At 30.2% G+C, this 16375-nt stretch overlaps 2 protein-coding genes across 2 annotated transcripts; both read right to left on the bottom strand.

Moving 5' to 3' along the window:
• Positions 1–348: 348 nt before the first annotated feature.
• Positions 349–2585, bottom strand: LOC130806922 (probable aquaporin TIP5-1). The gene is made up of 3 exons (XM_057672166.1): positions 2448–2585; positions 1493–1743; positions 349–938 (listed from the first exon to the last, which is right to left on the bottom strand). Exons 1-3 carry the CDS (start codon positions 2575–2577, stop codon positions 555–557), a joined length of 765 nt encoding a protein of 254 aa, XP_057528149.1. The 5' UTR covers positions 2578–2585; the 3' UTR covers positions 349–554.
• Positions 2586–3778: 1193 nt separating this feature from the next.
• On the bottom strand, positions 3779–9506 carry LOC130806920 (cell number regulator 6-like). Its single transcript, XM_057672165.1, has 5 exons — positions 9352–9506; positions 9147–9257; positions 6980–7094; positions 4623–4888; positions 3779–4315 (listed from the first exon to the last, which is right to left on the bottom strand). Exons 2-5 carry the CDS (start codon positions 9255–9257, stop codon positions 4079–4081), a joined length of 729 nt encoding a protein of 242 aa, XP_057528148.1. The 5' UTR covers positions 9352–9506; the 3' UTR covers positions 3779–4078.
• Positions 9507–16375: the final 6869 nt, after the last annotated feature.

Here is a 16375-nt window from a genome sequence, read left to right as displayed (position 1 = left end):
TATATATATATATATATATATATATATTAGTAATGTGAACAATAATCTCACATATTAGCATGTTAATTATTCATAAGTTATGTGTGCCAGGCAATTAGAATTTAGACCTCATTGACAAATTTTCAAAATCATTTGATTTTATATATGAACTAAGTTTGATAATTTACAATGATATATAGAACAACAATTACTGACCATCTAACATAAAAATAAAGTATTTCTTGTCATATATATAAACTTTTAATTCTACACTAACAAGTCGTAGTTAATTAAAAGTACACATATTTTTAAATCAAATTAACTTACCTACATCAAATCAGATCAAACCCGAAATTCATCTTAACACCTTAGAGGATATATTTCAAGAGGTGGGTATTGCTCCGACTGAGGTCCGATGCAACAAATTGTTTGTTTCTTAAAACTTACAAAGTTTAATTTAATGTAACATAACAACAAAGTTTGAACTAACATAATATTGTATAAGCACTTACACTAACAAAGACACTAAAATACACACATTTCTTAACCAATTAACTATCTCACTTTAAATCACATCAAACCCAAGATCCATCTTGACCACACCTTGGGGGATCCGACTCAAGAGGTGGGTACACCACATTGTCATACAAAAGCCCAGCAAGCATTGCTCCGACTAAGGGTCCGATCCAATAGACGGCTTGGTTCTTGAAACTACCACCAACCGCAGCCGCTCCAAATGAGTATGCCGGATTCATTGACCCGCCTGAGAATGGGCCAGCAGCAAGCACATTTGCACCTACCACTAGCCCAATGATTAGAGGTCCAATAGAGCCCAATTGCCCATGTCTTGGATCTGTGGCTGCGTAAACTGTGTAGACTAACGCAAATGTGATTATTCCCTCCAAAATTGAAGCACCGAACCCGGTCATATTCTCGGATATTGCATGGGGTACCACATTCTACAAACACAAAAATACAATCAACAAAACATAATTACATATTATAGGGACTTACAAAAACATATATAAATTGGTGAACAAAATATAGATTATAGAAAAAAATAATTTCTCATAGTATTTTTAATTTCATATTTATATGTTTCTCAAAAATTTATTTCCTTAAAACATAAATAAAAACTCTTAATTTATTTTTAGTTAGCAAGGCCTACTTTCTAAAGATGGAATGTAAAAATAAAGAATTTGACAATTAAAACATGAAACATCATAATATAAAGCAAATAATTTGTATGCTTAAATATATTTAAGTAAATTATTAAAATTATAATATGAGATTTAGATGATTATATTAATTTTCATTTGTTGGAAATATTTTTCTTAAGTTGGAATTTTATGATGTAGATAGTAAAATTAATATATTTTTCATAGGTTGAAAAATTAATGTTCTTTTAAATGTAGTGACTTACTCCACTAAAAATAAGAAGAGTGGACTGATAAAATAACTTCTTAAATAAATATATAGTAGAATAAATTAAAGCATGAATTATTTATATTACTTGATCCAAAGTGAAGGTCTTAAGGATAAGGCAAGCCATGACCGAACCAAGAATTTGGGAAATCCAGTAGAAAAGGGCATTAGGAATTGGAATGTGACATCCCACCACCCTTCCGAACGTCACGGCCGGATTTACATGGCCGCCAGAAACACTGCCGGAGATGTATACGGCCGTGGCGAGTCCAAATGCATTTGCTATGGCCACAACCACCAAGCTTGATGGGTCTGATCTTGCATCTGGCATAATTTTCCCTAGGGACAAAAACATGCGAGTAAATACATACATAATACAAATTGTTTAGTAAAATCTAAAAATTAGGAATTTTGAGTAGAGATTTAAAAAAGGAAGTTACAGGTCCAATACATATGAAAATGTTACTATTTTAAGTAATTATGACAAATTAATTAGCGGAGTCAGATTTAATAAATGCAAGAGGTGCGTAATCTTGTCTCGTCACCTTTTCTCCAACACGTTCAAAAACTTGATTACAAGTTAAAAAGCTAAGTAAAGAGCATATATTGATATATACACTACTATTAGTATTTTTGCACTGAATATTATACATAAAAATTCTATGTATGTGAAGGTTCTAACTTAACTATAATGACAAAGAATAATTAACAAAAGCATTTTTCTTTGCATGATTTTAAAACTCTAAAATTCTTCTTACTCCATATTAATTAGAACATAAAAAAACTAGATTTAACTTATTTATATTTTATTTTATATGCAAATAAAATCATTATAACAATAACCTAAAGTAATAAATAATGAGATTTATGAGGAATTGAAGTCAAAATACATTAAAATCTATCATATACTTTTTAAAACAAACTATCTCCTTAAAAGTTTTCATATGAAATGAATTAAGGAATATGTACAAATAAAAAAGAACAGAGAAAGTATGTATGAAATGATACTGAAAAAAATGTAAAGAGTAAAAAAAGGGACAAACTAGAAGACATGGTAGATCCAGCAGCAATGAAGACAAAGATGAAAGTGGAGATGAATTCAGCAATGTAAGATCTCAAAGCATTTATTGTTAAAGATTGTCGAAAATGGGTCATGAACGTTGTTCGTGCCATTTTTTATTTTGTTTCTTAAATGATCTTAAATATAAAATCTGATAATATTTTTTTTTTATGATGAAAAAAAGGAGATATTTTGATGAAATGACAAAGAATAAAGAAACTGAAAAAAGTGTAAGAAATTATATATAAGAGGAAGAAAGGGTTTGGTTTGCATGGTTATTGAACGTTTTTGAATAATAACTGGCGGTTATATTTGGTAGTTAACTTGTTATGGTTGGAGGGAAATTAACTGCTTTTTTTTTTTTTTATGTATTATATATTTTGAAAATATTTGAAGGTATTTTTTCGTTTGGATTTTAAATTCTTATTTTCCAAAAAAGTATAGTTATTGTATAACTGCTCATGTTAAATAATGTAGGATTGTAGGGTTGTGATTTGTCATTTGTTTATAGGACGACGGACGTGTTGATTTTAAGAATGGAGGTTTATAGGCTCGGTTATACATTTATACTCCTAACATATATTTTTGAACTCTAGTTAAATGTCATGCTTGTTCACTATGTATTTTATAAAGATTAAATTGTATTTTATATTTGAAGAACACATTTTAATAGATTATGTAGATGATATAAGGATAAATTTTACATATGTTGATAAAAATTATTTTGTGTTAATATTAAGACATTTAGGGGTCGCTTGGATTTAGAGCAAAGGAGTAATAAAAGTCAAAGTAGGAATTTAAAGTTAGTTAGGTAGATGATTAAATGAACTTGATTGTTAGAGAGGTGGAAGGATGAATTAGAAGGTAATGAAAAATAAAAAAAATAGCATTAAATTTCCTTAATTTGGATAAATTTACCCTAGGAGAGGAATTCTTTACCTCCAAATGAGTGAAATCAAACACTTTTTCTATTCATCTTTTTTAACTTACTCCTATTTTAACTCTATTACAATTATTTAAATAAATTCATTTGCACCTCTAATTACCTTTATTACATTAGTTTGACTTTTTTTACTACTTTAAATATTTACTCTCAATCTAAGCGACCTCTTAGTAAAATTTATTAATCAATGAAATTTGAAATATTTAAAACTCATTGGTAAATAAGCAAAATATATGTTCTAGACTCTAGTGGTACATAATGTCAACTGAAATGCAAGCTTTCACCAAGTAAGACTCGAAATGCGAAGAATGCAACTGGCTACTTTTGTCAAAGACCGTCTCTCGATGAGACACATTAAAACAAAGAGCTCATGCCAATAATTCATATTAGTTGGACTATTTGACCTATATATAAAATCTGGTACAAAAATTTGTGACGGAACAAAGGCACCAGTAGTGCTGAATGTATACTCTTAGTAGAAAGCCTGTGGATTCATTGTACAATATCAAAATGGGAATTTAAACAGTAAATAATTGATAGCATGAAGCATCCCATATAAGATCAACCAAAAACCTTGGTTTATCATGTTCTAATGAAGTTCCGCTTTGAACATTTCTCTTTTGTATTTTTCGTTTTTCTTTTCGACTTTACGAGAAAGCGATGCAGGACAACTATAGAGCCTGCATTTCTAAATTGACTCCGTCTCTTTCTTCATTCTTTTCCGAAGTAGAAGTTGTAGATGCCTGGTCTTCCCTGCCGGAATTCATTTCTTGAACGGGTGGAGGGTTAACAACGGTCATGGGCATGGCAGCGTCCTCCGTGAGACGGGATTTCATTTCTCGGTGCTCCTGGCATAAGGCACACCAGTGCATGCAACAATGCACTAGGCATGGGTCGCATGGGGAGTTCTGTATTTCATGAAAAAAAATACGAGTTTCAGATCATTCCCTAACCCAAAATGTATAATTATGTCCCTTAATGTTAACGATTCAAATGAACATGGGTGAGTTGGGTTAGTAGCAGGCGTGTCGCTCAGTTCGTGACAATAGTTTTACGGTGAAAGAGAAAGCCTTCAACCACCAGGCCAATCCATGATTCTCAACAATTAATACTTCTACTTTATCAGAGTTTAAGGGGAAATGGGACATAATAAACAGAAGATCCGGATCACATTATAAATACACAGCAAGGAGGGACGTAAGCATATAATCTTACCTTGAGATGATATTTTCTCTGCAAGGATTGTCGAACAAGACCGGTGTATATTCCACACATCCACCAGGTGAAAAACAATCCCTCCCAGATCAAACAAGTTGTTCTTGGGTCGATACCGTAGGTCCAAGCAGTGGCTGCAGCCAGTGCCATGCCACCTTCCACAAATACAGCATGACAGACGCATGGTGTAGTCCATGGGGTATCATCTCTCAGACTTTCCACATTACGTCCAAATAGGACACATGGGCAGAAAAGGCCAGTCCAACCTGACAGACAGAAAAGAGGAGTTCATGAGCCAAAACCTAAAATAAGAACATTGATAGAGTGCACTAAGAAAAATGCGCAAAGGAAAAGCCGTTATATATCCTAAGCTGCAGCAACAACATAAATAAGGATATAGAGAGCAGGTATATGAGGACATATAGACTTATAGTTGAGGCACAAAAATACTTGGAAAAACAAAATCAAAGATATTAAGTGCATGGGAGCTTTTTGTTACTCTATCTGTATAGTTCAAAATAAAAATCTTCATGTTCAGTGCAATTTTTAGAGGCGGAGCAAAAATTTACAAATTTTATAAAGGCCCTGTGCTATTTCAAAATTTATGATATTTTTCTAACTTTGTATCTTTAAACACTTAACATATACTACGTAATTTAATATTGAGGCCTCTAATTTTTTCGGGGCTATGTGCGGTCAAACATGTTGAACATGTTCAGAACCTCCCCTGGCAATTTTACCGGCGGCAATAGACAATCAAACGTCCTAACTTACTGGTGTGATCAAAAAGAGTGCAACACTGCTTTCCAATAGATTTCTCTCTTACTTCACCAGACTCACCCTAAAGATGGAGAATTAACAGTTACTTGTCCGATTAACAATTTCTGCTATTCGCCACTAGATATCTGATGGGCCCAGATCAAACTACCCCGGGATTACCAATTGCATCATCTCTCCATTACATTTGAATTTTTTTTTCTTTTTATTCATTCTTCAGCTTCACATGTGTTGGTCAATAACCTTATTTCCTTTCTTCCTCGACTGATGTTTTCATTATGGGTTGTATGTCAAAGAGCAAAGTAAAACAACACTACTTCATGTCACCCACTATAGACATAGTCGTAGAACAAAAATGTATACTCTAATACCAAGGGATGATACGAAAACATTCTACTTGCCTCCTGAGTTGGCTATGAAAGGATATTTTTCATAAACATGAAACTAATACCAGCTTCCACAACTTCAAAGTCCTTTCTCAACTCTCAACATGATAACTGACATAGAAGGTGTGTGTGTGTGTGTGTGTGTTTGAGTATGTTAAAAAAGAAAAAATGCATTCTTTTAATGAAGCAAATTGCAATAATCAACTAAATTGCAATATGTTTGAAACAGTGTAGAAGTTGAAAAGGCCACCCACCTCAATAGTCGAAATAACAAGGCACATTTGGACTTTGGTAACATAAAAGATAGCAAATGAAGATATATAACCAAGAAAAATATATTAAAAGGAGAGAGAGGTGGATGGGAGAATGATAACAGTTGGGATCCTGTTATTTGAGAAATTGTTGGTGCCTTATGATTGATAAGTATTTTTTAATTTATGATAGTAAACTTAATATTTGTCTTGCCATGCATTATCTTGTCTTGTCCTATTACTTGTCTTGTCTTGCTATTTGTTTTGTTTGCCAGTATTTCGAACCGAAGGTCTTACTGGTCATTTCACTGGTCGTAACCTTCTTTAATAAGGGTATGGTTTGTCGCCTTCTTATACTCCCCACACCTTGATCATAGCTTCATTGATGATGATAGTGCATAACTAGGAGTAATACTAGAAACCTCAAATCTAATTTAATGTAAAAAATGGACAATTATATGGCATATTGTATCCGGTAACTTGATGGCTAGATATTTAGAAATGAACCATGTAAAGAAAAGGGCTATTTAAATCTGCATTCAAGAGGCAAAGTAAAACCAAGCAATCGATGCAATTAACTGGATATTGAATAGAAGAAAACCCATTGGCATGACTAGAAACATTAATCAACAATAGAAACTAATCCCATGTTAAAAGATCCTTTGTAATGCTTTTAAAAATATAACAATTAATGTACCAACTTAACCAAATTGACACACTAATACCTCCTACGCACCATTAATTTCAGATAAAAATAAGTGGAAAGTGATAGCAAAAGGGATTATCTCAAGGTTTTATATTCTATAGTGCTTCAATGATGCAATCAATTTCTTATATACACCCACAATAATGAACTCAACAATAACACCACATATTAACTTGAAGCACTAAAAAATATGCAATAACTTTGAAACAGAAAACAGAAGCAGAGTAGAGAACTTACAACTTTGAGTATCTTCAGTACACCCAAATATCCCACTAGACCATGGTTCATCAGCAGGAGGCTCATAGCTTTCAGGTAAAGGTTGTCCACATTCGCTACACCTATGAACATGCAACTGCACAACCAAGCACAAGCAAATCAGTTACAAAAGGTTAGTTGCAGCTTCAAATACCCAAAGAAGAACATCACAAGGAGTTATGAAAAGTATCACAAAATCTTAAGAGATGGTATGCACAATTTTTTCTTTGGAATATGAGCTCAATTATCTATGAAGAAACTCCTAAATTGAATAATTTCATAAAGGAGTACAAGTTTCATTTTGTTGACTGATGTTATCACTAAAAGTAACAATCAAGGAAAACTCAGTTATATACATATAAATATCTTATACCTTTTCTTATTCAAAAAAAAACCTTTAACTCGTCAAATAGTGGAATGTCGGTTAAATGCTTGTCATTACGGATTAAGAGAGGTGATTTTCCTTTGAATACTTAAAGGATCAATCAAAAAAAGCTAATGACAAGAAGCCACACATCAAAACCAAAAATACATATTAGATATATATATATATATATATATATATATATATATATATATATATATATATATATATATATATATATATATATATATATATATATATATATATATATATATATATATATATATATATATATATATATATATATATATATATAGTAGAATATTCATTAGAGCTACATGGATCACATTATCCTACATGGTATCAGAGCTACATTTACAAAACTAGCCTTAATGAATATTTTAATATACATATCTAATAATACACACCCGCTTATAATTACAAAAGTTATTGTATATTTTTGGTGTTTCACCAACCAAGATACAAAAATGATCAAATTACCAACTCATCTTGACTAGCAAATTCAAAAAAGGGTGATCAAAAGGGTGTTTCACCAACTAATTATCAAGAGTCTTGCAGTTGTGACTTGTGAGACAATAAAACCAATGGTTAATTCAGAAACAATTTAGGCCATATACATTTGAACAACTCTTCCAAAAATTTCCAAGATAAAATTGGTACTAACTACTAATGCCTACTAAATGGCAAAGGTCAAAGACCAAGCACTAAACTGTACAAACTTGCGAACAAAAAAACTAGTTCGAAAATATGGCTATACCCTCCATCTAGCGGCTACCAACATTATGAATAATAATAATCACATAGTGGGTAACCCCAAAACAACATCAAACCATCCTAGCAAACCTCATGATAAGTAAAATTTCAGTAATATTAACTGTAAGAAGTAAGAACTTAATATTGCACTAAATATAATATTTCTCCTATACAAAGAATGTGTTTGGATAACATTTCAAGAAGGAAGAAAGGGAATGGAATGGAATGAAAGGGAAAGGAAGACTATTGTGTTTTCACTCTAAATCTTTCCAACATTGGAGGATTTGTTTTGTAAAAATTGTAAAGGAGTTCTCTTTCCAATTCTCTTTCCTCCATTTCTCTTCTCTCCCTTTGGTATCCAAATGAAGGAAACTACATGTCGACATCCCTCTATTTCCTTCCCTCCATTTCCTTCCGTCCAAACATAGCAATAGATAAACAATATTTTAGGAGTTTGAACAGACAATTAGGAAAGAAAGAAGGGGGTAAGAAAAGGGAGGACCATTTCTTCCTTATGTCTCCAATGTTAAAGAGATTTGTTTATTCCCCATTTGCTATCAACACGAGGAAACCTCACCCCTTCATTTCCCTTCCCTTAGTTCTCTTCCTTTCCCTTCATTTCCTACCAATCAAAGGTGTAAATCCATCCGTCCCTTATTTATTTGTAACATTCAGGAAGCAAATTCATTGATGAATCGAAAAGATCAGCACTGCAACACACCAGCAGATATCAAATTGTGTTGAAACACATATAATGGCAAAGGAAAGTAGTTGGCTCAACACACCAGCAGATGTCTATTGCCGATCCTATACTAGTATCATGTGTTCGCCACGGAATAAATCAAGTACATAAATCATCAAATCAATTCCGATTCACAGTTCCAACAAACAAACCCAATTAAGGGTAATCAAGAATAAGTTTTGTAGATCAAGTTATAACAATTAAAAATTATCCAAATGCCATGAAAATGAAGGGAAAGTAACAATCAAAGGATTGAAAAAAAGCAAAACCTGAGAAGTGGGTATAGCTTGATTAAGTTCCCCAGGCTTAATCTCTTCATCATCGCCAGAAACCTGAGCTTTAGTCAACTTCACATATCTCGATGCGTTTTCTTCAGTCATCTGTGTAACAATGCAAACTCCATTAACAAAACCCAGAAATCTTAAACAACAACAAAAATTAGATGGGAAAAAAGAAGAGATTAATAGAGATTACTGTGTTTCTTTATGTCACTAGATTCAGGGGAAACTCTGATTTTGGTTAGAATTGTAGAAGTCTCAAACTTTTTTTTCCTTGTAAAATGAGTTAAGTTACATAGTCGTAGTTGACTCGTCAATAAGGGAGAAAGTTCGGGGATGGCACGTAAGGGTTGAGACTTGAGAGTGTGATATTGATTCAAATTAATCAATTTTAAAAAGTGTTTAAAAAAAATATTTTTACTTGATATTACAATTATAGATAATATTAAAAAATAGTTACTATTATTAAGTTGGTGCATATTAAAATAGTGTAGATTAAGTCTATATAAAACTTTTACGTAAATGTGTTGTTAAGTTTTTTTTTCAACCTTATTTTATGTAATTAAAGTTTGATAATTTGGTAATTATTAATTTATTTAAAAAATTAGTTTTTGAAATAAAAGGTAAGCTTACTCATTAATAAATAAGAAAAAGGTTCGATAAAATAATATTGATTAGAGAATAACTATTACTCTGGATAAGTGGATAACGATTACTCTGGAAAACAAAAAGAGAAATTAACAATGTAATGCATTGTTAATTTATGTATAGAATGACATTTATAAATGAAAATTTTAAAAATAATTTATGTTTTTTATTATAAATGGTACAAAATAATTAAGAAACATACTTGCTTAGTAGTCTAGCTTCACATACTATTTGGCAATTCACTAGAAATTTAATAGTTTGGTCATAAAACTTTATAGTGAGGTTTACATTTTAGGAGTAGCATACTGTGATCTACACATAAGTAAATGATTTTCATAGAAGTATATTACAACATCATAATCATAACATTAGAAAATTTTCATTTTTGTACAATTAGAAAGAGGAGGAAATTTTCAATTATTATATGGAGATATGCTACTTATTTATTGATTCTACTAGTATTAGAAAATAAATAAATAAAAGCAAATTAAACAATTTGGGTAAGAAGAGCAAGTAAAATATTTGTTTGAGTGACTTAATTCAACAAATCCTTCAATATTCCACCAACCACAAGAACAATACCATTTATCACTTTTACAATTATCCATTAATGGTGGACAAATCCTAAAATATTTAACCAAATACAAGAAAAATAAATGGCAGACATTTATCACAAGAACTGAACTTACAATTGTTTGGTGAGCTTTAATCATCGAAGATGTACCAGCAAGAAGTGGTTCAACAGAAAGAAGTAAATTACTGAGACGACGTCGTTTAAGTCCATCACCATTTTTGGGATTATCCCTAACAACAGTAAGCTCATAAGGAAATCTATTCAAAGCAATCAATTGTTCAATGATATGTGTAGTATCGGAGTAACCCACAATTTAGTTTCCCCACAATTTAAATTACTCAATTTATGACACATTCTATCTGTATAAACATATAATTATGACCCATTTTCTCTAATCCATAATATAATTTTTTCCAATTCACAACCTAATAATCAATTGGGTATCTATAAATTCACAATGCAAATCTATGATTTTCCCGATTTATAACCTAATAATCAATTGGGTATCTATAAAATGCAAATCTTCAATCCTACAAATGTCTGGTTTTCAAATTCTGTACAGTTAAATGCCTTAGAAGCATCACTTTTAGAAACAACATATGTCATTTGAACAGAACCATTACCAAGATCAACTACTCCAACTGTATTTGAGTACTCCTTCCCTAAAAGGTAGTTTATGGTCACCTACAAACATATGAAGAAAACCAGATCAATCTCAAGAGTCTTGAGTGACTTAAGAAATTCAGATCAAAAACTTTCAATTTCAAGTAGCGTAGATAGGGAATTAATTGCATTTTAATTTATCTTTTTTTTTTTCAATTCCAACAGGTTATAGAAGGTAATGATTTACCTGAACACCTTTAAAAGTGGAAGAGGTACAAAGTTAGAACCTTTAAAAAATAAAAGAAAGTTCAAACCTTTAAAAACAAATGAGCTAAAATTCATATCCTTTAAATTAAATTTTCCTTATTAATATGCTTAGTTGCTTACCGACTTAGTTGCATAGAAACTACAAAGAAACTCTTGACTTGTAGTTCAGGACTAGAGTTGTGTAACAGGTTATGGACCTGTTGGGCTCGGATATGACCCTTAAATAAATAGGCTTTGAACGGGTCAAACCTTAAATTGTTTGGGCTTTAAGCATGTCTTTTATCTAAATAATATAACGGGCTTTGTATCTTAAATGAACCTTTTTTTGGTTTTAATTATGATTAAATTACTATAGATATATAAGTGTTTATTGTCTAATTATATATAATTGCCAAAAGCAAGTAATTAAGCTATAAGTTTATCCAATATAATATAACATGCTTATTTTAATGGAAATTTAGAATAATAAAATTGTAAAAGGGTTGGGTCAAGAGGAGCGGACCAAGAGGGTCTAATCCATTTAAGTTTATATTATATTTTAAGCCTGATTCGGTCATATCCTTATCCAGCTCATTCCACAAGTCTGGACTTAGTAGGCAGTAGCTAATAGCAAGCCTAGCAGACTGATAAGAGAACTCCTTGAAAAGAAAAGAAAGGGTGTTAGGTGCTGACATAAGAAGAGGTAGTCCATTTGATTACATATTGTCAATGTCAAGTATTATGCCAACATTATCCATATTATATTATCAAGTATTCATTTGGTTTAAGTTAAGATTAGAGTATTGACTACAGACATAAATGATAGTTTATATAATATATTCTAGATCTTAATCATCAATATAAATTTTTAGTTAAATTAATTCGTTAACAATAAAAATGATTAAATGTATAAGTAAAAATTAAATGTTTATAAAAATATACGCAATAATTAACTTATACCACTAAACTTTCATGCATAAAATCCATTATCCTTTACTACATTTTTTAAATTTCAAATATTTTTTCGATAGCTAAATTACTTCTTAATATTTGTACAAAGTAATAAAACTTCTTGATAGCAAACTCATTACTCTCAGATCTATCCCCACGTGTTTATTACGTTTTCCTTCATTTTTATGTCTAATGCACTAATAAGTTTAAAAAATAATTATTTTTTATGGTTAAAATTAAACAAAACATTAGATAAAATGAAATTAGCAAAATGATTAAACAAATTAAAAAAATCAAAAAACTTGAAAATGATCTTCCATAATGATTCGGCAGCACTACTAAGCATGGTGTTGGCACAGTCGTTGACAAATCAGAATCTTCCTAATTCCAAAAGGTGTTAGGGCTCATGTACGGGGATTGTGCCACACGTTATTTTAACGTGATATGATCATATGATGGTGTACTCCTTGATTCTTAATTAATCTCATTAATTAGTTGACATTTTATTTTTTAGTCAACTCTTAGCCTTTGAGTCACAATCATATAGTATACATTCTAATTCAAAGTAGCACCGAAAAATAATAATAATAATAATAATAATAATAATAATAATAATAATAATAATAATTATTATTATTATTATTATTATTATTATTATTATTATTTATGATATAAAAAAAGGTCAATCATTAAGTTAAGTATCACGCTCTTAGTCAACGTAACAAGATCATGCCTTAATGTTGCTTACTTATATCATAAAACCAACAGAGTGAGTAATATAATTAAACTAAATAAACCATGTTTAATAGTTATTCTGAATATTTTGAGATTGACACTTTGACATTGTTAGTATTATTTGAAATGATTTATTCCCTCTGTTTTTATGTGTTCTTCTCAAATGGAATTTATGAATTTTAGTGTTAAACTTTAATTATGATTTATTATCGATCAATATAAAAAAAAGCATTCATGTCAGATCTTAATAAATTTGTCTCAATGTATATTTTCTAAATATCGATATTTTAGAATTTTTAAAAACTCACGATTAAAATTATTTGACTTTTAAGTTTACATTGGGACCAATATGCACAAAAAATGAATGAGAAGAACAAATAAAATAAGAAAGAGTATGTTTTACTATCATAGTTTAGGAAAAATTATATTATATTTTCTCCGTCTTTTTTCACTATATATTCATGCCGAATTTATTACCCTATCATATATTAATTTTGGATATGTTTGCTACTATTCAAAGGTCAGCGTTGTGTATAGGGGAGTTGTGCTCAAGTCATTTGATTATAAGTTTATACTATAAATATTTGATTATAAGTTTATCGTAAATTAATTAAGAGTTGGGTAACATAAAATATAAATTATAGTAATCATGTTGGTAATTGGTTCAATAAAAAATATGTTAGTCAAACTTAAAATCTTATCGATTAATACAGTTGAATTATAATAAAAATTGTAAAGTAATATTATTAGTCTTCATTTAAATGATGAAAAATACCAGATTTTATTTACTATATCTTGCATTTAACAAGATAAATTATATATTATACTCTTAGTCAACCTCTTTAGTTGATAAATCATGTTTAATGCTGCTTAATTATTTACTGATTTCATAACAACAACAAAGAAATGAATTAAAATAAAGACAAAAGTAATATATTTTGAATGAGGTGCGTTGACTATTTTTGATCAAGGTGTCCAATTTATTCACTAATTTATTGTAAAGACAAGTCAACGCCAAAAACTCCCATTTTATGGGAGAGATGATATTTAATTGGTGTTTGGTAAGATGTCACTAAGCTACTAACTAAATTAAATTTTTAAAAAATAAAATTGTTAGTGTAAACTGTCAACTGACTCAAATGGGTTATTAAGGGTCACTAGGGCTTTGAATCGAATTAGTCATGACAAAATTCATTGAATCTTTACTAATTGAATGTTAATCGACAAAAGTAGTTAGTTGATATCATGTCCTTTTTTTGTAGAATTTTGTTTTAAATTTTTAAAAATTAGTTACTTATGTAATATACTAAAGGATACATTTTAATTATATGGATCAAAAGTTGAGGACTCAAAGTCAATTTGAGTTAAAAACTAAAAGGAGTAACAATATGAACTTTTAACCTTTTAATCGAAAAAATACTAACTTTACCACCAAACAAGAATAAATTTTTAAAAATATATCATTATACATATATTATGAAGTATTACAGAAAAATATGGAAGGGCCCTCTTGTAGGGTCGTTTCATATTCTAGGTAAGGTAGACATTTGCCTAGAGATAAGAGCTGAAAAGGGTATAAACAACAACAATGTTGTCACGTTGGACGTTGAACGTCGTTAGTAAAATTGTAACTTTACTTTAGCCCAATATTTCAACTCTGCATGCATTTTTTATTAGATTAGTTCTTTTATCAATTAAGAAGTATATGACATCTATAATTATAATGATAATCATAATATATAGAAGTTTGTCTTTGTTATTTTGCGTAACACACATTAATTAAAAATACAAATCAACCCTCTACAAAAAAGACTAATTTCATTCATTTTACCCGAAACCCATAAAATACCATGAACGACACTGTCCTCTTGTCCCTTAAATCTTTCGTCATTGGATCAAATCACGAGCATATACTTGGGCACTATTTACTAAAAAATTGATGAGCAAATTTTGTCCATATCAAAGGTAATTTTAATGTTAGTATAAGATGGACCGAACAATAATCATCTTGACATGACGACATGTGTATATAACTAACTCAAATGTTATTTTTCCTGTAGTTCATAGAGTGATATATATGCTTCTGATCTTTTTTCGATGTGAGACAACTTATATATGGAAAACAAATGGACACTATAATGGTACTTGTTAAGAATATATGGTTGGTCTAGCTAGAAGTGCGAGCAAAGGCGGAGTACAAATTAACAAATCTTTTTAAGACCTTGTATAATTCACGTATTATGATGTTTTTTTAACAACTTTATATATTTAAACACTTAAATATACTATGTAATTTAACATTGAAGTCCCTAATTTTTCGGAATCCTGTACGATCAAACATGTTGAACATGCTCAGAACCTCCCATAAATACGAGTTACATAATGGTAATGGTCACATATGATATGACTATACTCAGTCAATTGGTCGGTTTGGAGATGCGAATGGCCAACACATTGAAGCTGGAAGCTTAAGAAGAGAATTAAGCATCAGCTAATTGTAATTAACGTTGTTGATTGATATCACTAATCAACTTATTTAAGTGACGTTATTTTGACTTTTGAAGCCGTGGGCGGTTCTTAAAGTCAGAGGAGAGAGAAAATCCATCTCATAAATTTGTACTCATAATCACACTATACTTGTGATTTGTGGATTCTCATCGTAAATTGCTGGCAATTAGTGCTGATTTAGCTAATCTCACAACCTACTCTTTACCTAAAAACTACACAAATCAAAGTTGATTTGATTGCAATGAAGATAATTCTTTAGATGTGAGTTAGTTTAATTGATGATAAAGTCGTCTTAAATGTTATATATCATCTATAGATTTTAGCGTATTAATGAAAAATACACTAGAGCATGGTAGGTTCGTTATAAGGTGAATATTCAGATCATCGAATCGAATTTTTATCATATTATTTTTTTAATGTGTAACTGATCAACGTGTTATTTCAATTTTCGTTAGTCTCATTCTTTTTGTGGGTGGTTGTCCCTTCATCGTCCGTCGTTTATAGTTTTTTGTTAAGGCAATTCACATTCTTTTAATTACATTTAACTTTTTGTAATTCCTTTAAAAGTTAGAATTTTGAAAACAAAAACTCTCTTTGGCTTTCAGGAAACACATGTGCTCAAACAATTACATAACTTACTCGTTCAAGCACTAACTTATTCCTTAGTAGTGTACTTGTTTGAGGAAAATTTCGATACATCTATTGTTTTATTTTTTTTGACTCGTTCAAAACACTAATTAAACTTATTCTTTCGATCAGATTTCATAATAACATAATCTATTTTGACCTATTTATTCGTCCTTGTTATCTCACTAATATTACGTAATAGATACTTAGCTTTGTACAATAACTCAATATCTAACCAAAACATTATACTATTAGCTAATCAAATCATGAAATAGTAACTAACTAGCTAGCTAAATCAAAAGATTCATTTTCCAAGATCAAAAAATTG

This window comes from Amaranthus tricolor, chromosome 2 (genome assembly GCF_026212465.1).
Source record: "Amaranthus tricolor cultivar Red isolate AtriRed21 chromosome 2, ASM2621246v1, whole genome shotgun sequence".
Classification (NCBI taxonomy): Eukaryota; Viridiplantae; Streptophyta; class Magnoliopsida; order Caryophyllales; family Amaranthaceae; genus Amaranthus; species Amaranthus tricolor.
The sequence above is the reverse complement of the archived record's forward strand: the minus strand, read 5'-3'. Positions and strand labels throughout refer to the sequence as shown.

Coding starts and splice junctions, on each gene's coding strand:
- LOC130806922 (XM_057672166.1), bottom strand. CDS start 2,577: ATGGCACGAACAACGTTCATGACCCATTTTCGACAATCTTTAACAATA. Junction 1,744..2,447: donor TGGATCTACCATGTCTTCTA/GTTTGTCCCTTT, acceptor TTTTGTCCCTAG/GGAAAATTATGCCAGATGCA. Junction 939..1,492: donor AGACCTTCACTTTGGATCAA/GTAATATAAATA, acceptor TTGTGTTTGTAG/AATGTGGTACCCCATGCAAT.
- LOC130806920 (XM_057672165.1), bottom strand. CDS start 9,257: ATGACTGAAGAAAACGCATCGAGATATGTGAAGTTGACTAAAGCTCAG. Junction 4,889..6,979: donor TACTGAAGATACTCAAAGTT/GTAAGTTCTCTA, acceptor TCTGTCTGTCAG/GTTGGACTGGCCTTTTCTGC. Junction 4,316..4,622: donor AGAGAAAATATCATCTCAAG/GTAAGATTATAT, acceptor CATGAAATACAG/AACTCCCCATGCGACCCATG.